General features: G+C 49.7%; 1 protein-coding gene across 1 annotated transcript in view; it reads left to right on the top strand.

Moving 5' to 3' along the window:
* The first annotated feature begins 5,831 nt into the window (after positions 1–5,831).
* The window catches only part of Rab3GAP1 (RAB3 GTPase activating protein subunit 1), a 123,271-nt gene continuing 108,687 nt past the window's right edge, over positions 5,832–20,415 (top strand). Inside the window, exons 1-2 of the mRNA XM_067112147.1 lie at positions 5,832–6,129; positions 7,463–7,646. Of these exons, the coding sequence (XP_066968248.1) occupies positions 6,109–6,129; positions 7,463–7,646 (205 nt within the window). The 5' untranslated portion in view covers positions 5,832–6,108. The remainder of the gene's footprint in view (positions 6,130–7,462; positions 7,647–20,415) is intronic.

Raw genomic sequence — 20,415 nt, 5'->3', positions numbered from 1 at the left:
GTCACTGAGAGATGCAGGATATGACTGATTCTCGTGTTTGAAGAATTCTTGCAAGTCACACTGCCTGTTCTGGCTTGAGATGAACAGTCGCGAGAATAACTGACATTCATCTTTAAGGACTTTCTCCTTAGAAATTCCCTCAGCCTGTTCTTGTTTGAAGAATGAAATAGGGTTCTTCTTGATTGGATGATAGAAAAGACTTTCAGCTTCACCCTCTAGCCCTTTCATAAATGATAGCAACTGCTCTTTGCCTTGCTGGTGATGTGTAGCTACCATTTCAGCTAGAGTTGGGTCTGCAATGTTCTTTGTATCTAACACCATCAGGTCTGCTTATTCTTCTTGGAATGGGTTACCCATCTCCTGCATTACTGCAGAGAGTGATTTCACCTTTTCAAAGAAAGATTTCTGGGCACTCGGTGCCTGCTCGTGGTGTCTGCTGCTGTATGTGGCATCCTTCATACCAGACATGGCCTCATATCCAGCTAGTAGACGACTAACTTCAGGTCCAGCGACCATCCACCTACAAAGTGCTGACGGGTGTTCTGTCAGCCCAATTGCTCCTCCGTCACCTTTGATCACTGCATTATTGTGCTCGTGCGCTTGATCAATCGCCATGCCAGAGAATTCTCTTCTTGGCTTGTGGATGACAAAGTTACCATTCTGAAACTCCTTGGCCACGTCTGGATGTTGTTGTTCGAGTGGCATCATATCTCGGAGGTGAATACTGATCCACCGGGCATAGTTAACATTGTTATTTGCAAAGAAGTAACGCACCAGTTCTGAAAGTGCTTCACGGTACAAGTTGAAGTCTCCTTCTCTGAATAAGCGGATGCGGATGAATATTTTGAGTCCCATGTCCAGCACCTGACTCCAGAATTGGAACTGCGGACTCTCTTTCTTCCGTTTTTCACACCAATCCTCAAAGGTTATTTTTGATATGCTAGACTCTTCAGAGCAGAAATCATGATATGCCTTCTTCATCAGTTTGTACAAGCTGCATGCTGTAATCTGGTGTGCTTGCCTTGTCTTTGCGACACTGGATACAGACAGGTAAGACTCTGGTGTACCAGATGAGGCCACCCCTGCTTCCACAATGGCACTGGTCCACCCACTGTCTCGTAGTAATGTTCCTATTGATCTCAGTGAAGCCATTTCTATATGAAGGCCTCCGAACATGACAACAAACTTGTCCCCTCCATATTCTTGCCACTTCCACTGTATTTGTTTTGCCAGAGGATACAATGGTTGGTCAGCAACAATTACAGGTGTCTGCTGTGGGTTCAGAAAAGCCACTGTTTCACGGACCTTCTCCATGGCATGCTTGATAGTTGCAACAGAGTGTGCCTGGTCTCGCCACATAGGCACCATTGCTGATATGCTCACTTCAAATGGACGGCTCCTTTTCTGTGTTGCATGATATGCTGACCATGTGATGCTGACTGCGTCAGCCACATTCTCAGTGAGGAAGACTTCCTCCAACCAAGAACATTCTTCTTTCAAATGTGACCTGATTGACTCTGGTGCTGGTAAGGATTGGCTTGCAACTGGAGGAGGATTGGGGTTTTTTGGTGATGTATGCTGGTTGAATATTGGTGTATGCTTCTGGAAGCTCTGGAACTTTTTTAACCTTCATTTTTGACTCTATATCTACCTTGAGTGGCTCACGTTCATCACCAGGATTTCCTGTGTTTGGATGCTGGAAAATGGACACATTTGTACCGTGTAAAGATATTTCAGCTGTGGTCGCAGTCAGATTATGATCTATGTTGTCAACTGCTCCAGTTGTGAACAAATTCTTTCTCAAGACTGGGGACAGATTGCTCCATCTTCCACATACTGTGCAACAACTGCTTCTCCTAACTGTGCTGAGATTTCTAGGACTCCGTCATATGATATGCTGAGCCCATTCTCACGGAGCATTTCAGTTATTTGTCTCTTCCTCGTCTTGGCAAACACATACAGGCCCATGTAGACTGCAAAATGTGGCTCCTGGTCCTTGGAATGCCTGTGGACATCCATTCCTTCCTTGTGTTTGGCGAAGCAGTTGCACTGTAGAAGTTGTGATATAGCAAAATCTGATTTCGACGCTCCATGATGGAGTTGGGACTTGATGTCTGCACCATGTTCGATCATGCATACAAACTGAAGCAGTGATGGTGCCACAGCCTGTTCTAAGTCTTTGTCATGAAAATAGCTGCTGAAATTCAACTTCTGATGGAGCATGTCTTGTCTTATTATCCCAGCGGCTTTTGCTAGATGGATCACTTCACTATAATGGGATGCTTCTGATAGGATTGAACCTACATCAGTTTCAACAGCCAACAGAACTTCTCACCCTTGGCGATTAGCTTGCAGCTGTGGAATGTGCAAAAGCAGCTGATCCTTGAGTCGAGTAGGATGAACATCAGGCGAGTCAACACCAAGCTGCTCCAGCCTCTGCTTGTAAAGCTTGGTCAAATCAGCAAGCTTGAAAATCGGTGGCCTCTCACTGGCATTTTTCATCTTGCAGATGTAGGTGACTAGTTCAGAGAAAGCAATTGGATATGCATCCCTCCAGTGTTCCTGTGCTTTTTCTTGCTCCTGCACCTTTAGGTATGCCCATTCTCGGTTATACAATGCCACCAAACAGCCAGGGTGATACTTCACTTCTTGGGCTACGACATCTCCTGCACTTAGTTTGGCAAGAAGTTTTGTATCACTGAGTGTTTTGGCACATTCATTTATTCTCCTATTCACTTGCATTGTCATTGCTTCTCTAAGCTCCCCTCCTTCAGTTTCGCAGAAGAAGCATTCTGTTGTTTTAGTTTCTTGGAGCTTTCGTGGAATCTTACTTCTGCCGCCCTCATCACTAGTATACATGACTTGCTCTTTTTTCAGCTTGGTGTAACTTTGTGTTGTTGAACAGAAGCCTGCAACTCTCATGATATTGTGCCTAATTTTTTCTCAACGTTTCCTCTATCCCAGAACCTTCATCAAGTCTTGCAGGGTCTAGCTTGATTGGTAGCGCATTGAGTGAGTGAGACAGAGGAATATTCTTTGCCAGGTTCACATATCCATCATCCCCTCTTCTGGCAGGAATGGCCTGAGGAAATTTTAGATCTCTTTCTTAACCTCCTGACATAGGCAACACTTGGTCCAGTCTGTTTTCCATGACCGTCCAGTAGAGTTCGCATCCATGATTACGATGACGTTCAGGGTCGAGGGTTTATCATTTTACCACCCTGTACATGTAATAGTTTAATAGGCCTCTTATGTCCTGTAATATACAATAGGCGCTTTCCTGTATGGGATACAACTAGGTTCTTGCACTGTGTCATGCACCTAGTCCGATCGTTCGTCCAGTGTCATAAGTCCCGTGCAATCTGAACACCATCCAGATGACTAAAACCCTGTTATCCTTGGTTCATCTCTCCCGCGCTGGCACGTCCTGTCCATTCAGGTGCGGCTGCCTAACTGATTTGGGGTTGATTAGGCAGCATTTGGGATACTAGTAGGTTGTTGCAGTGTGATGCCAACATAAATTTCCTACTTAGCTGACACTGAACACCATGTCGAGTTTCACAGCAGTGATGTCACGAATGTGCCTTGGTAGTGCCTGACAATCACTCCTTTGATACAGTGCCTTAACCATGTTATAAACTAGAAAATATACATCAGCACGCTTAAAAACATAGGAATCCACACTTAGATCATGCAATTCGGACAACTACAAATATTTCTAAGCAAAACATCAACTTCGGGTGGTTATTTTGGCGGCCATCTTGAAAAATGGCCGCCATTTTGGATTTTCAATTGGCCAATCGGGCAGGTTTGATTAGTATCCCTTGGAGAGCAATTGTGCCAAATTTGATGTTTGTATCATCATTTGCACGATTCTTCTAAAAAATTACTCTTATCTGCCCCACTACTCGGGGATCAAGCAGCTGATATTTTCGCAAGGCTCCACCATAGAAAGCTCGAATTGGAAAGAGTAGGCCTATTGGTGTAAAGATGTCCACCTGGGCCTACAGTACATAATGGTGGTGATGTTACTTCTCAGTTAATCAGTAATTTGGTTACCAGTTTTATTTCATTTCCTTTCTATTAATTTTTCTGCTTATCTTTATTTCTGGATATTGTTAGAACAGCTTTGCATATCATCTATAACTATGTATGTAATTGTTTGGTGTCTCTCTCCAGGGAATTTAAAAGTTATCAATCAATTACCCAATAAATTTGAATATCAATGTCCCCGTCTACACACTGAACTTAAGTGGTTAACAAGCAGGTAGAGATTTATAAGAAATCGACCCCTTTCCCAACTACAGGAATGCCTGGCTACGTGCCACTGCCACAAACAGTATCTCTCAACACCAGGGTTGCCAAATAACTTTATAGTCAAACCGCGGTAAAAAGCCTTAAAAACCGCGGCAATAGCTTGAAAAGTAGCCAAATTTTTTATCCAACATGAAACTGATTGGATAGTGTATTTTTTATTACAATTACAGCTTTTTCCACATTCGTTTACCTCCCCAATGTGATCGATAGAATTTATTGAGGTATGGCAAGCAGTGCACACTGAAAGTTTCAAATCCGTAGCTTTTTGGCTGATGTCAGTCTGCTTGGTTTGCTGAGATGAAGTACGGGCCAAAAACCTCGTAACATTGCTTTCCCTTGCTTTTACATATGGTTTATGGGTCCCAGTATTAGCATGTTTCATTAAATCTGAATGGTGAGCTCTTATGACAGCATTGCAAAAACGACATCGTGCTTTTGTTTCATCTCCAGGAACACTTTTAACCCAATCTTTCAAGAGTTCTTCACTTTCCCATTTAGGATTATAATGTTTCTTATAAACTCTTCAGTTGCACTCTTTTTGGCATTTTAACGCAGTCAACCTTCTCACTGAATGGGAAAAATGAATCTGACCACTGACTCATATTTCGAACGCCTCAAGTCCTGTTTAGTGTCTAGACGGCGACAGTCTGATCAACCAACTGGTAAAACGAAAAATATCTGTAATATTTCATTATTATACTTGAAACAGTATTCATTAAAATCCAAAACAGAGGTAGATTCAGTATACGTCTTTCTGTTGCTGTACAATAAATATATGAAATATTACATTTGTAAAGGCCTATAAAACGGATTTAGTGATGCCGCGGCTTTGTGTCACCAAAGTAGCCCAAATTTAGGTAAGTAGCGGCACCATTTCATAGGCCTCGGCAAGCAGTTCAAAAGTAGCCCAGTTGGGCGGGTAAACAGCGGGTTTGGCAACTCTGCTCAACACTCTCACGCCAAAAAAAAATATTAACATCGCATGCACACACACACCCTAAAGTTCCCAGGTTGCCAATCGTACGATAATTATTATACATGTACGATAATTTGGGCCTTTGTACGATGTACGATAGCACATGCAGTACCGTACGCATTTGTACGATAATTCTGCTCCTTTTTTTATTGCAATTGTTGTATCTTTTATTTTGAATTTTTGGATAATTATATTGTCTTCAATAATATTTTGTATTCAGGAGTGGAAATTAATTATATAATGTTTTGTTTTGAATAAATTAAGAAGGTCCCATAAATGAATTACTGCTATATTCTTCCTTCTAGTTTTGCATAGGCTTCATCTTAAAGTATTTATTATTTTAATTACTAGAACTTTTCAGGTGCAGCTTTTATGCAATAAATTTATTGGGTATCATCATGACATGTCTTACTGGTAAGTACAATAGTAAGTGCCTAAATTAGCACTAGAAAATGTTTTATGCCTTTCTACTGTATAACATACATCAGTAGGGAAGTGTACGATAATTATATCATAAATACGATAGTTTTGAGGCCTCAGTACGATAATTCCACTAGAAAAATATGGCAACCTTCTCCGCCTTTTAAGCAGTTTGAAATTGGAGCCGCAACGTTTCATTCAACACTGACAGGGGTAAACAGAAACAAAACATTTTTGTGGTTTGTTTAAGAGATGACCCTCCTCTCCAATTGAAGCCGCTGTGCTGAAGACTTGTCAAAACAAAGTGTATAGCTACTACAATATAGTGCAACGCATTTCTCTAGCTCATATCGCTGGTGTACTATATGGATAAGGTATAAGTCGCACATATTGAAATGGCAACTCAGTATGCTGAGGTAAATACATGTACAGTTATGTTTAAAACTTATTTTACTTTTATTTATAAGTGCGTAAGAGTACTGGAGCCAGTGTAGACATATGGGCCACATAGTAGCCTATGGCCTAGGCTACCCTTAGCTGTAGTAGGCTTTTCAGAGGGAAAATGACCTAAGCAGACCAACCCTAATCTGAACTGGGAAGGGAGCCAGACCCTCCAAGCGAGCCGTAACCCTTACTAGCCTAGCCCACGTCGAAGGCCAGACTAACCTTGAAGGTGCCGAGAAATTTTTTCTCAATGAACATGAAAAATAGCATTACACAGACCTAAATCATAAGGGCAACTTTCTAACAGTAACTTGTGGATTGGTTGTTTTCATCTACCATTATGTGGTAAACCACTTGTTTTGTAGCCGGACGACTCTTGAGCTCATTCAAGCTGAAGTGACGTACCGTTTTGGGCTTGGGACAAGGCAGGTTGGGCATTGCCATGACATTTATCGCACATCAGCTCAGACATGACCAAAATTTCCAATTTATACAAAATATCTAGTACGTCAAAGTGCTTCTGTCATTGCACAATGTATTGATATTCAAGCTCAACTGTTGCATTTAACTCTCTCATTACTCACTAACTACCTTATGGCAGTTGCACACACGTACGGGGAAATTACCTATTGAGCTTTTGACTGGGAATTCTTATATTAGCCCTATTCCCAAATGGCATCAGCAACAAAAGTACAGTATATGTAAAGCTATGATATGCTTACTGCAGAATATTTAATTCATTTCAAAATTCATATTTCATATTTAGTACTGAATAGGATATTTCCTAAATATTCATGTTAAGTACTGAATGGGACATTTCATTTATCGTTTAGTAGTTCAAAATTTAGTACTTCATTTACAGTTCAATTGTTCAATATTCAATACTGTATTTCGCTGTTCACCTTGGCATGTCATCTCAACTACTGTATGCCAGTTGACAAAGAAATGTTTAGATTTTTTTGTTAGTAAAATCTCATTTATTGGTAATACTCATTTATTGGTAATACTGTATGATATCCTTCTGTTAACAAAAGTTATGCTTTAATACCACAGAAATGACAAAAGTTGCATAAATACGGTACTTGAAATGTGGAGGTGTATTGACAGTACTGTACAGTGTATTGTACTTCTTCACTCATTAATTTAGATGTAAGGTTATTGGCTATCAGTTACTGTTTTTATTCATAATTGTTCAGATTTTATTCCCAAGTGAAAATTTAAAATATGTTTTTCATGTGGTATTAACAGTATAATGTAAATTTTCATCATGTAAAATGTTTGTATCTTGCTTTTTTCTCACTGTAGGACCAGGAAGTTTTTGAAATTGTGGATTTCACCACAGCTTCAGAATGGGAACGCTTCATTGCAGCAGTGGAAGAGGCTGTTCATGAGTGGCGATTGGCAGGGGACAGGTTGTTGTCACCATTAACAAAAGGTCAACTGGCTGTTGCTAGCTGGAGTGAGAGGTCTGTCGTAGTAAAGTTTGCTGGTATGTATTATTGTTTTGGATATGTCTTTTGTTCTTACTAGTACAGTACAATATATTTTAATCTGGTATCATGGTGATGAAGATACACAAAATTTCAGTAGTACCTAGCATCTATATCATTAAAAGACTAGTGTACAGATAGCTTTTGTCATGCAACTAGAAATCTATATAATAACTTCTCTAATTAATTTTTAACTTGAAACATTTGTAGAATTTTAGGTTAAAAGTTTTTCATGATTATTGTTGGGGCAAACCACTCATTTTGTGCTGTCTCCTATCCATACCCCTTTACCAGTGTACTGTAGAAAGAACCATAGAGATAAACAGGGAATTTAAGTGAAGAAAAAGGAAACTAACTGTATAGTAACAAAAGTGATGGTGAAATACACCCAAAACACAAGGTTAGCAGTGGGATAACTGTTTGGCATTGCCAGAAAAAAGATTAATAAAAAAAAAAAGGTAAAACAATACATAAAAATAATAAATCCAAATATAATGTAACTTCACCTGGGTGTACTAGGTGAACCGCCTCCAGCCTACACTTATCTACCTGTTATGTACTACTTGACCAGTATCCCCAGGACCCCTTTAACCTTTGTTAAAGTTACTCTATCTCATGCTTGGGAAGTGGAAGTTAAGGCTTCTCCATCCCGAAATAGGTTATGGGTGGATTATTTACTGAGAGATATCCTTCACACATTCTGGTCTCACCTGTAACAACCGTCTTTTTGTTCACAACTACCTGACCAGTTTCCTATTACTTGGTTATCAACACCTGTATAGTTTACAACCCCTCATTTACCTGTCTTATTGTCTGCATATAGTTGTAAAGAGAATTTGCTGATTTTCATGGCATTACAGTAAATGAAAGGGACTATAGTTAACGTGTGTATGACTTGAAGTCAACAAGGGAACTAAGGCTGATTGTCTTGAAAATGGCATATTGTTCCGACACAATATACAAACCCTCGGTCCTTTACATTAGGAGATACTTTCAGGCGTAGGCTGGAAAACGGCCGTTGAACTTCAACAAGGTGGTTAGGCAGTTACTGTCCGGGAGGCGGGAGCACCGCCTGCCCGGATGTAAACATTCCAATTTGCTTTCGGCCGTCGTAGCGCACGGACGTTGTTCTTCGCTCTCTGCCTGACTGCATTTTTTTTCTTCATCATTCTTGGTGGGAATTTTCCTTTTTTCATTTTTGTGTTATGGATAAATCATCTAAATCCTCCCATCCCCAGCGTGTATGTCCTGGGGTGGGAGGAAAAAGTGTAATTCCTTTAGATCTAGAGTCGATGTGGACCCACACGCTCTCTGCACATCTTGCAGGGGGCGGGTGTGTTCACGCGACTCTACTTGTAATGAGTGTTGTTTGTGGTCCTCCGAGCAATGGGGCAAGTTCGAAGGGAGGAGATCTTACCGTCGTAAGCCTACCAAGGAGTCGTCCGAGGGAAATACGCCCCGACGACCCCGTTGGTGGCGATGTTTCGGGTTCGTTTCTACCTCCCAGCGAACTTCCTCTTCTTGCTCCCTCTCCTGGTGAGGATTCCCCCTCCCCTTCCTCTTACGTTTCTTCGTTTGTGGAAGGGCACGGGGAGAGTTGGACCGCGGCTTCATCTGGAAGTCTCTTCCCGTTCGGAGGGGAGTTTTCCCTTCGAGCGGGTGGAGGCTTCTTCTATTAACCCGACTTTTGCTTCAGGTACCGGGCTCGATAGCCAGACGATGATACCAAGTTCACCTGGCTGCACCGGGCCTACCTGGCTCGGCTCTGGAAGGTTTGGCTCCCATGGCCCCTCTCCAGTCACGACCCACACGGCAGCAACAGCCACTACCACGACTGTCACCTTTTCGCGGTTTGTCCAGATGCCGATTTCAGTTGCGCATCTGGACACCCAGGTATCGGCGTCATCCGCGGGCCAGCACACTGTTCCCCTGCCACCTGGCTTTCTGGCACCATTCTCGCGCACTGGCCCCTCCTACATGGTGACGTCATCGTACCCGTATGTGACTGTTGCTGCCCCCGTTGCTGAACATGGCCTGGCCTTGGATACGGTTCCTCGTCTGTCTCTCCAGCCCGGCCCTTCGTCTGCCTCAGTTCCCTTTCCAGCGACCTTGGCGCGGCCCGTACCAGATCTGCATGCGGGAGGGGCGGCGCTTGCATCCCTGGCCCCGCCCACGCCGGTTCCTGGCGACCACGCGGCTCGCTGCCCAGGCAATTGCTGGTCCGAGCTCCGCCGTCTCTGCCCGGGTTGCACCTTCTGCTGTTGTGGCCCCTCCCGCTGTTCCTGTTCCTGCTGTTCCTGAGTCCGCGTCTTCGCTTTCTTGGATTGGTGATCTGACTGCTTTCCTGAAGCAGATGGTGAAGAAGAAGAAGAAGAAGAGGTCTAGGAAGGTGTCGTCGTCGTCTTCATCTTCGTCTTCATCGTCGTCGTCATCTGCTGCTTCTTCCTCTTCCTCTTCCAAGGCTTCGCGGCCGAAGAAGAAGAAGTCTGTCTCTCCCCCCCCTAAGAAACCTCGCACTGAGATTTCTAAGGGTCTGTCTCCTTCCACACAGAAGGCAGTGGGTTCTCGTTGGTTCTTCCCGATCTTCGGATCAGGGAACCGCTGTTCGGCCTCCGGGCCAGGGCAGCGGGAACCAAGGGTGTGCAGACCAAGGTCGGCACTCTCCCCGCTGCGCCTAAGAAACCTCCTGCTTCTAAGGCCAGCGAAACGCGTCGGACTCGTTCGCGAGTTGCTCCAGTACCCGGGTCTCCAAGGAGACCAGGATACCCCAGTCTGTTACGGTGGACACTTCTCGCCCGTACAGACCAGGGCGTGGACGAGAGAAAGAGCCGGGGCATGCAGGTGCCCCTTCTCTTCCTGCTGGCACTCCATCCAGTACCAGGTCAGGTTCCCGGGATAATGCTTCAGCCCCGAGGGGCCGAGTGCATGGAGAAACAGGGAAGAAGTCCCCTGCTCAGTCTTCCGAGAGGCCGGCCTCGAAGAAGTCTGGGGCGCGTCTAGAGGACAGCGCAAGCTCGCGCCAGCCAGCCGCGCGTTCGACTCCTCCCAGTCCCAGGCCGCGCCCGCCGCCAGACTGGCTCAGGGGAGGCGAATGCGCGGCTCGGCTCTCGCGAGCCGCTCCGCTCTCCTCGGGAGACCGTTTCACCTGGGATGAAACGTTCTCCTCGACCTGAGGGGCCCGTCATCACCGCGGGTTGGTGACCGCCCTCGGCCTGCTGCCTCTACTGGTTCTGCCAGTAAGGGCAGTGGGAGCGCCCGATCTTCCTCCCCTGTCCCCTCCGCTCCTTCGGTCTCCTCCAAAGGGCGTGAGTCGGAGAGGAGGAACTCTGGGGAGTGTTCTCCTCAGAGTTCAACTGCATGGGGGTATGTTCCTGGCTCGGTCCTTGGCTCGACCAGGTCCTATGCCCGTGTAGTTCAGGAAGATCCTCAGGGGTCTGCCGAGGTTCTCCCTCCTGCGGGGAGAGTAGTTCGGGAGGACCGCACCCTGGAAGGACTTGAAGGTCCTCTACCTCAGGATGCGGACACCCCCGAAATACAGAGGACTTTTTCGGAGGTTATAGCGCTGATTCGTCGGCACAATGACCTCGGGGAAGGGACCACGGCTTCATCTGTGGATTGTCCTTCGCGCCTCGAATCCTTCTGGGGTCCTAAGAAGGAACCCAAGGCTTCGGTGGGGCTGCCGTGGTCCACGCTTGCCGAGGGGGTACTCGATCAGGTGAACGGTCTTGTGTCTGGGCAAGACAGTTCCTTCGATCGAGCCGCTCGGAGAAGCTTCTTCCTCCCCTCTACCTCGTCAGAAGCGCTTTTACTCTCCAATAGAAGGGGCGTTGCTGACTAAACAGGTTGACCCGGACCTGACTCGTCTGGATCCGGGTCTTTCGTTGCAGCAATTGTCGGCAGAGAATGTTTCTCTCTCCCAGCAAGAAGCTGCAACCCTGGAAGCCACCGCCATGGCGGCCTTTCAGGCAGTCTCCTGGCTCGATCTGTGGTCCTTCACAGTATCGAAGGTAGCCGCTTCCTCAGGCGCCATCGCACCTGGGGAGGACTCTGCTTTTGGGAGACTGTGCCAGTCTGGAGGTAGGGCTATTTCCTACCTTGCCCACCAGACTGCAAACCTGTGGGCAAACTTGGTGTTAAAGCGAAGAGACGCCGTTCTCTCTCGCTTTGCCAAGTCTGTAGGTCCCAGTCGGCAATCGCTCTGCGGAATGGACCGTTGCTGGGTTCCTCTCTCTCTTCCCTAGAGAGTTGGTGGATGCCGCGGTGAGACAAACGCAGTGCCGATGAGAACGACGGCTTGTCCACCAGGCAGTGGTTAAGACCTCCGGGTCTTCTTCGTTCCACTGCAGCCAGGTCTTGGGCCAGGCTGGCCCTTCCTCGGCCCCTAAGAAGTCCCAGTCTTGAAGGGGTCCCGAGGAAACACCCAGCCTTCTTCTTCCTCGAAAGGGGGTTACTCCCGTCCTTTTCAGCCCCCTTTCCAATCCGGTAGAGGGGGCAAGGGTAAGAAGAAGGGGAAACGCTAGGTTCGGCGTTCCCCCCCAGAAGCTGCCAAAGGTGGGGGGTTGCCTGTCGAGCCATTGGGCAACGTGGCAGCGACATGGAGCCGAGACCTGGATAGTGGATGTTCTTCGGGAGGGATATCTCCTACCCTTCGAGTCTCGGCCTCCCCTCACCTACACTCCGGTCCATCTCCAAACTTATCTTTCAGGTTCGTTGAAGGACATCGCACTACAGCAAGAAGTGCAAGCCATGCTGAGCAAGAATGCTGTAGAAGTCGTGTCGGACCAGTCTCCAGGCTTTTACAGCGGATCTTTTCGTAGAGAAGGCATCAGGGGGATGGAGACCAGTCATAGACCTCTCTCCTTTGAACCGTTTCCTTCGCCAGACTCGGTTCACGATGGAAACAGCACGATCGGTGCTGGCCTCCATCAGGGAGAACGACTTCATGCTTACGGTGGACTTGAAGGATGCGTATTTTCAAATACCCATCCATCCGTCCTCGCGCAAGTACCTCCGCTTCGTCCTCGGGGAGTCGGTCTTCCAATTCAGGGCACTTTGTTTTGGGCTCTCGACCGCTCCCCAGGTGTTCACGAGTGTTTCTCTCGTGTCAGCTTGGGCCCACTCGCACTCAAGACGGGATACGTCTTCTGAGGTATCTCGACGACTGGCTAGTCCTGGCGAGCTCTCGCTCGCAGTTGCTACAGGACAGGGATCGTCTCCTCGAGTTTTGCCAGGATCTAGGGATCGTGGTAAATCTGGAGAAGTCAGATCTCACCCCCAAGCAGAGGACGAAATACCTGGGCATGCTGATAGACACGGTGGCAGCAAAAGTCTTTCCCTCGGACTCTCGTATCAGCAAGTTCAAGGAGGCAGCACAGTTGTTCCTGTCTCGACAGGAGCAACAAGCTCGGCAATGGCAAGTCGTCATCGGTCACCTGTCGTCATTAGAAAAGCTAGTTCCTCACGGGCGTCTTCACTTGCGGTCTCTCAGTGGAGACTAAAGGAGCTCTGGTCCCAGTCCCGAGACCCCAGTCCTTCCTCATTCCTCTTTCCGAGGAAGTGAGAAAGGACCTCCACTGGTGGTTGGACGACAGGAACCTCTTAATAGGAGTATCCTGCATACTCCCCCTCCGGACATGCTTCTGTTTTGGACGCATCGACCGAGGATGGGGCGCACACCTGGAGGAGTTGCTGACTTCGGGAGTGTGGCACCGAGACGACAAGCACCTTCACATCAATATTCTGGAGCTCAGCGGCCTTCCTGGCTCTCCAGGAGTTCCAGGATCGAGTGATGGGACACTCCGTGGTGTTGATGAGCGACAATACCACGGTAGTGGCATATGTCAACAAGCAGGGGACTGGTGTCCCATCAGCTTCATCAGTTGGCAATGCAGGTGCACGAGTGGGCAGTAGCTCACTCGGTAGAGCTGTCAGCCAGATACATTCCAGGCAAGAGGAATGTAGTGGCGGACAAGCTCAGCCGCCAGAGCCAGGTGGTAGGGACCGAATGGTCCCTCCATCAGGAAGTAGCGGAAAGGCTGTTCGACCTGTGGGGCGCCCAGTGATAGATCTGTTCGCCACCCGGCACAACAGAAAACTTCAGGTCTTCTGTTCGGTCGTGCGGACCCATGGGCCGCTGCGGAGGACGCTTTCCAACATCCGTGGGACAACCTCGACACGTACGCCTTTCCTCCATTCTGTCTGATTCGTCGGGTAATCAGCCGAGTGATGATCACCCCGAATCTCAGAATGACTCTGGTGGCACCCAAATGGCCTCAGGCCAATTGGTACCCGGACCTGCTAGCTCTCCTCTCCGAGGCACCGAGAGAGATTCCCCCTGGCCCAACCTTCTGCGTCAACCTCACGCACAGCGGTTCCACCTGGCAGTGCATTCCCTGTGTCTTCACGGCTGGAGGTTATCCACCATCTCTTGCGGCGAGAGGCTTTTCACGCCAGCGCAGCAACAGAGATGGCAGGATACCTCAGAAGATCCTCCGCAGCGGTATACCAGGGAAAGTGGTCCGTCTTCTGTGGTTGGTGTCGTCAGGGGGTATCTCTCCGGTCAGAGCTACTGTTCAGCAGGTCGCGGACTTCCTCGTCTTCCTTCGCCGAGAGAAGCTTCTCTCCATTTCAGCAGTAAAGGCTACCGCGCGCACTTTTCGGCCTAGTCTTGCGGCTGAAAGGAGTAGACATCTCTTCCTCTTTCGAGATTTCTCTACTCATGAGAAGCTTGAGCGGTCTTGCCCACCCAGGGATCTCAGGCCCCCTGCGTGGGATGTGACTCGTTCTAAGGAGCCTGACTTCGTGCACCTTACGAGCCTTTAAGAGAGTCGTCAGACAGGGATCTGACCCTCAAGACCGTTTTCTTGCTTGCCCTGGCGTCGGCGAAGAGAGTTGGCGAACTTCATGGACTTTCCTTTGATGTAAAACACTCAAGGGGATGGGGATCAGTTACGCTCGATTTCATCCCGGATTTTGTAGCGAAGACTCAGAATCCTTCGGTCCCTGACGCACGGTTCGAGTCCTTCACGATCCCCTCCCTAGAGGACTTCGTAGATAATGATCCAGACGAGATGTTACTGTGTCCTGTTAGGGTGCTGCGGCGCTATCTGAAGAAGACTCGGCACCTCCGGCCTGAGTGTCGGCGACTCTTCGTTAGCACCGGCTCGACCAAGAAAAAGTGTCCAAGAACACCATCTCTTTTTGGCTTCGTGAGACAATAAGGAGAGCGCACTCTGCTGCAGGAGAAGGCGACACCATGTGCTTTCGTCCGAGAGCTCACGAGGTCCGCAGCATTGGTCCATCCTCGCATTCGGAAGAATATGTCGGTACCACAGGTACTGAAGGCAGGTGTGTGGTCCCGACAGACTACCTTCACTTCCTTTACCTCCGGGATGTTGCACATAAGTCCTTGGACACTTTTTCCTTGGGTCCTGTGGTGGCTGCTCAACAAGTTGTGTAGCTTATCCAGCTCCCCTAACGGGACAGGTTGCATCTCGCCTATGTTGTACGGTAAGGATTGGGGAGATGCTTGTTGAGTGACTGGCCTCTTTTCCTTCTCCCTATCCTAAGCTCTCTTCCCACGGGCAGGGAGCGGACGTGCCGTTACAAGCTGGACCGAGGGCGATCGAGGCAGGTAAGCACATAACGTGAGCTTCCGTTCTATTTCCTTTCAGGTTATAGAAGCAACCCCACTCCTTTCTCTTGCAAGGAGGAAAGAGTAAATGACTTTGAGACAAACCCAATGCTTGTATTTGCCTTATTGTCATCCGACGTCATTTCTTCCTAGCCTACTTCGCATGAACTGACGTTTCCCTCTTTCATGCAAAGGGTCCCACAAGTCTGACATAGATCTTGCGTTTCTTACAACCCGATCTTTTGTCAGAGGTGATTTTTCCCTTCCTCGCTCTTACGACCAGGAAGGGAAGACAAGGTGGTGAACTCCAGTCAGTTCAGAGAGACTTTTTCAGATTCCTCCCTCCAATCAGTAAGTCTCCTAATGTAAAGGACCGAGGGTTTGTATATTGTGTCGGAACAAATAACAATTTTGAAAGTAAATTGTATTTTCCTAACTATACAAACCCGAGGTCCTTTACAGTTATGCCCACCTCATGCCACCCCTCAATCTGTACATGGGCGAAAGGCAAATTGGAATGTTTACATCCGGGGGCGGTGCTCCGCCTCCCGGACAGTAACTGCCTAACCACGTTGTTGAAGTTCAACGGCCGTTTTCCAGCCTACGCCTGAAAGTATCTCCTAATGTAAAGGACCTCGGGTTTGTATAGTTAGGAAAAATACAATTTACTTTCAAAAATTGTTATGTTTTAGAAAATCAGCATTAAAAGTGGATTGTTCCGACACAATATACAAACCCTCGGTCCTTTACATTAGGGATTACTTTCAGGCATAGGTTGGAAACGGCCGTTGAATTTCAAACAAGGTGGTTAGGCAGTTGGCTACTGTCCAGGAGGCGGAAGTACTGCTTGCCTGGATGTAAACATTCCAAATTTGCTTTCCACTGTCATAGAATGCGGACGTTGTTCTTCGCTCTCTGCCTGACTGCCTCTTTTCTCCTTTTTTGGTGGGAAGTCTTTGTTTTTTATTTATCAATGAATATGGACAAGCCTTCTAAGCCTTCCTATCCCCAGCGTGTGTGTTCTGGGATGGGAGGCAAGAAATGTGATTCATTTAGGCCTAGCGTCGACAGGGACCCACACTCTCTCTGCCTATCTTGCAGAGGGCGTGTGTGTTCGCGCTACGCTCCTTGTAGTGAGTGTTGCTCTTGGTCCCCTGAGCAATGGAGGAAGTTCGAGGGGAGGAGACGTTACTGTCGTAAGCTTGCCAAGGAATCGTCCGAGGGTAATACGCCCCCGACGACTCCGGTGGTGGCGAATGTGTCGGGTTCGTTTCTCCCTCCCGATGAGCTTCCCCTGCTTGCTCCCTCTCCTTTGGATAAGGACTCCCCCTCCCCTTCTTCATTCGTTTCATCGGGTGTGGAAGGGCGTGGGGGAGAGGTGGACCGGGGCATCCTCTCGGGGGTCTCTTCCCGTTCTGGAGGGGAATTTTTTCCTCCAGAGCGGGTGGAGACTTCCTAGCCTAACCCGACTTTTGCTTCAGATTTTGGGTTGGATAGCCAGGCAGCAGACATTTCATCAACCTGGCTACACCTGGGCCTACCTGGCGCCCTGTCACTGGAGGGTGTGGTGTCACATCTGTCCAGCACTCCAGTGACAACTCACACCGCAGCGACACTCCCCACCACCTCGGTCACCATGTCAGGTTTCGCCAAGCTCCCCATGTCGGTGGCTTCGCACCTGGATACCCAGGTCTCGGCTGCCCCTGCCGTGCACCACACAGTACCGCTGCCTCCTGGGTTCCTGGCCCCGTTCATGCGACCGGGCCCCTCCTACATGGTGACGTCAACTCTACCGTATGTGACTGTCCCTGCCCCCGTTGCTGACCCTGGCCCGATCACGACTATGGTTCCGGCTCCTCGCTTCTCTATCCAGCCCGGCACTTCGTCTGTTTCTCTCCCCATACCTTCGACCCTGGTGCAGCCCGGCCTGGCTGCCCACGCACCACCCATGCCTGCATTCCCAGCCCCGCCTCCTTTCATTCCTGGCCGCCACGCGGTTGCTCCCACGCGGTTGCTCCCACCCAGATAAGTGCTGGCCCGAGCACCGCGTTCTCTGCCCGGGATGCGCCTAATGTTGCAGCCCCTCCGCCTGCTCCTGAGTCATCGGCTGTGCCTGCTTGGTTTGGGGACTTGACGGCGATCCTGAAGAATATGGCGAAGAAGAAGAGGTCTAGGAAGGTGTCGTCATCTTCGTCTCCTTCCGAGGCTTCGCAGCCAAAGAAGGAGAAGTCTGCCTCTCCCCCCCAAGAAGTCTCGCACTGAGACTTCAAAGGGTCTGCCTCCTTCCACAGGGAAGGCAGTGGGATCTCGCGTCGGCTCTTCCCGATCCACGGATCAGGGAACCGCTGCCCTGGCCTCCAGGCCAGTCGCATCGGGAGCCAAGGGCATGCAGACCAAGGTCCACACCCCCCTTGCTGTGCCTAAGAAACCTGCATCTGAGGCCAGCGAGTCCATGTCGAACACTCGTACGCGAGTTGCTCCGAGTACCCGGGTCTCCAAGGAGACCCGGGTACCCTAGGCTGATACGGGAGAAACCTCTCCCAGTACAGACCAGGGTGTGGGGCGAGAGAAATAGCCCGGACATGCAGGTGCCCCGGCTCTTCCTCCAGGAGTGCCAAGTCAGGTTCTCGGGATAGTGCTACGCCAGGAGAGTTGGAGAAGAGGTCCCCTGTTTAGTCTTCCCGAGAGGCTACGGTCTTGAAGAAGACTGGGGCGCGTCTAGAGGACAGTGCAAGCTCGCGCCAGCCAGATGCGCGCTTGACTCCTCCCAGTCCCTGGCCACATCCGCGCGGCCAGCCTGGCTCAGGGGAAGCGAGCGCGCAGCTCGGCTCATGAGAGCCGCTCCACTCTCCTCGGGAGACTGCTTCGCAAAGGCGAAAGCACTCTCCTTGACCCGGGCTGCCGTCACTGCTGTCACCACCGCAGGTTGGTGACCGCTCCCGGCCCACTGCCCCTGTTGGTTCTGCCAGCAAGGCCAGTGGGAGTGCCCGATCCTCCTCGCCTGTCCCCTCCACCTCTTCGGCCCCTTCCAAGGGGCTCAAGTTGGACAGGAAGAATTCTGGCGCGTTTTCTCCTCAGAGTTCTACCTCATGGGCGTACGAACTTGGCTCGGTCCTTCGCTCGACCAGGTCTTACGCCCGCATGGTGCAGGAAGGATCATGGGGGTCTGCCGAGGTTCTCCCTCCTGCAGGGAGAGTAGATCGGGAGGACCGCACTCTGGAGGGACTCGAGGGTCCTCTGCCCCAGGATGCGGACACTCCCGAGATACAGAGGACTTTTGCAGAGGTTATTGCGCTGATTCGTCAGCACAACGACCTCGGGGAAGGGACCACAGCCTCAATTGTGGATCGTCCTTCGCGCCTCGAATCCTTTTGGGGACCCAAGAAGGAACCCAAGGCCTGGTAGGGCTGCCGTGGTCCACGCTTGCCGAGGGGGTCCTCGACCAGGTGAACAGTCTTGTGTCTGGGCAAGACAGTTCAGTTAGGTTGAGCCGCTCGGATAAGCTTCTTCCCCCCCCTCTGCCTCGCCAGAAGTGCTTCTACACTCCAGCTGTAGGGGCATAGCCGACTAAACAGGTTGACCCAGACCTGACTGGTCTGGATCCGGGTCTGACGTTGCAGCAGCTTACTGCAAAGAGTATCTCCCTCTCCCAGCAAGAAGCAGCAACCCTGGAAGCCACCGCCATGGTGGCCTTCCAAGCAGTCTCCTGGCTCGATCTGTGGTCCTTCACAGTATCGAAGGTAGCCGCTTCCTTGGGCGCCTTCGTGCCTGGGGAGGACTCCGTCTTTGGGAGACTGTGCCAGTCTGGGGGTAGGACTATCTCCTACCTCGCCCACCAGACTGCGAACCTGTGGGCAAACCTGGTTCTGAAGCGGAGAGATGCCGTTCTCTCTCACTTCTTCAGGTCTGTAGGTCCCGAGTCAGCAATTTCCCTTAGGAATGGACTGTTGCTGGGTTCCGCCTCTCTCTTCCCCAGAGAGTTGGTGGATGCCGCGGTGGACAAACGCCGGGCCAATGACAGTGACCGGCTTGTCCGCCAGGCAGTGGCCAAGACCTTCGGGTCTTCGCATTCCACTGCGGCCAGGTCTTCAGGCCAGGCTGGCACTTCCTCGGCCCCTAAGAAGTCCCAGTTTTCGAAGGGGTCCCAGGGAAACACCCAGCCTTCTTTTTCCTCGAGAAGGGGGTGGTTCCTCCCGCCCCTTTCAGCCCACTTTCCAATCCGGTAAAGGGGGCAAAGGGAAGAAGGAGGGGAAATGCTAGGGGCGGCGTTACCCCCCAACAGCTGCCAAAGGTTGGGGGGTGCCTGTTGAGCCATTGGGCAACATGGCAGCGACGCAGAGCTGAGACCTGGATAGTGGATGTCCTTCGGGAGGGATATCTACTACCCTTCAAGCCTCGGCCTCCCCTCACCTACACTCCAGTCCATCTCCGCACGTATGTCCAAGGATCTCCGAAGGACACTGCACTACGGCAAGAAGTGCAAGCCACGCTGAGCAAGGGTGCTGTAGAAGTCGTGTCAGACCAGTCTCCAGGCTTTTACAGCCGTGTCTTTCTCGTAGAGAAGGCCTCAGGGGGATGGAGACCAGTCATAGACCCTCCCTTGAACCGCTTCGTTCGCCAGAATCGGCTTATGATGGAAACAGCGCAATCCGTGCTTGCCTCCATCAGGGAGAACGACTTCATGCTTACAGTGGACTTGAAGGATGTGTATTTCCAAATACCCATTCATCCGTCCTCTCGCAAGTACCTCCGCTTTGTCCTCGGGGAGACGGTCTTCCAGTTCAGGGCACATTATTTCGGGCTCTCGACTGCTCCCCAGGTGTTCACGAGAGTCTTCTCACTTGTGTCAGCTTGGGCCCACTCGCACGGGATACTGTATGTCTACTGAGGTATCTTGACGACTGGCTAGTCCTGGTGGGCTCTCGCTCGCAGTTGCTACAGTACAGGGATCGGCTCCTCGAGTTTTGCCGGGATCTATGGGTCGTGGTGAACCTCGAGAAGTCAGATCTCATCCCCAAGCAAAGGATAAAGTACCTGGGCATGCTGATAGACACGGTGGCAACGAAAGTCCTTCCCTCGGACTCTCGTATCAGCAGGTTCAGGCAGGCAGCACAGCTGTTCCCGTCACGGCAGGA

This window comes from Macrobrachium rosenbergii, chromosome 12, assembly GCF_040412425.1.
Source record: "Macrobrachium rosenbergii isolate ZJJX-2024 chromosome 12, ASM4041242v1, whole genome shotgun sequence".
NCBI lineage: Eukaryota > Metazoa > Arthropoda > Malacostraca > Decapoda > Palaemonidae > Macrobrachium > Macrobrachium rosenbergii.
The sequence above is the reverse complement of the archived record's forward strand: the minus strand, read 5'-3'. Positions and strand labels throughout refer to the sequence as shown.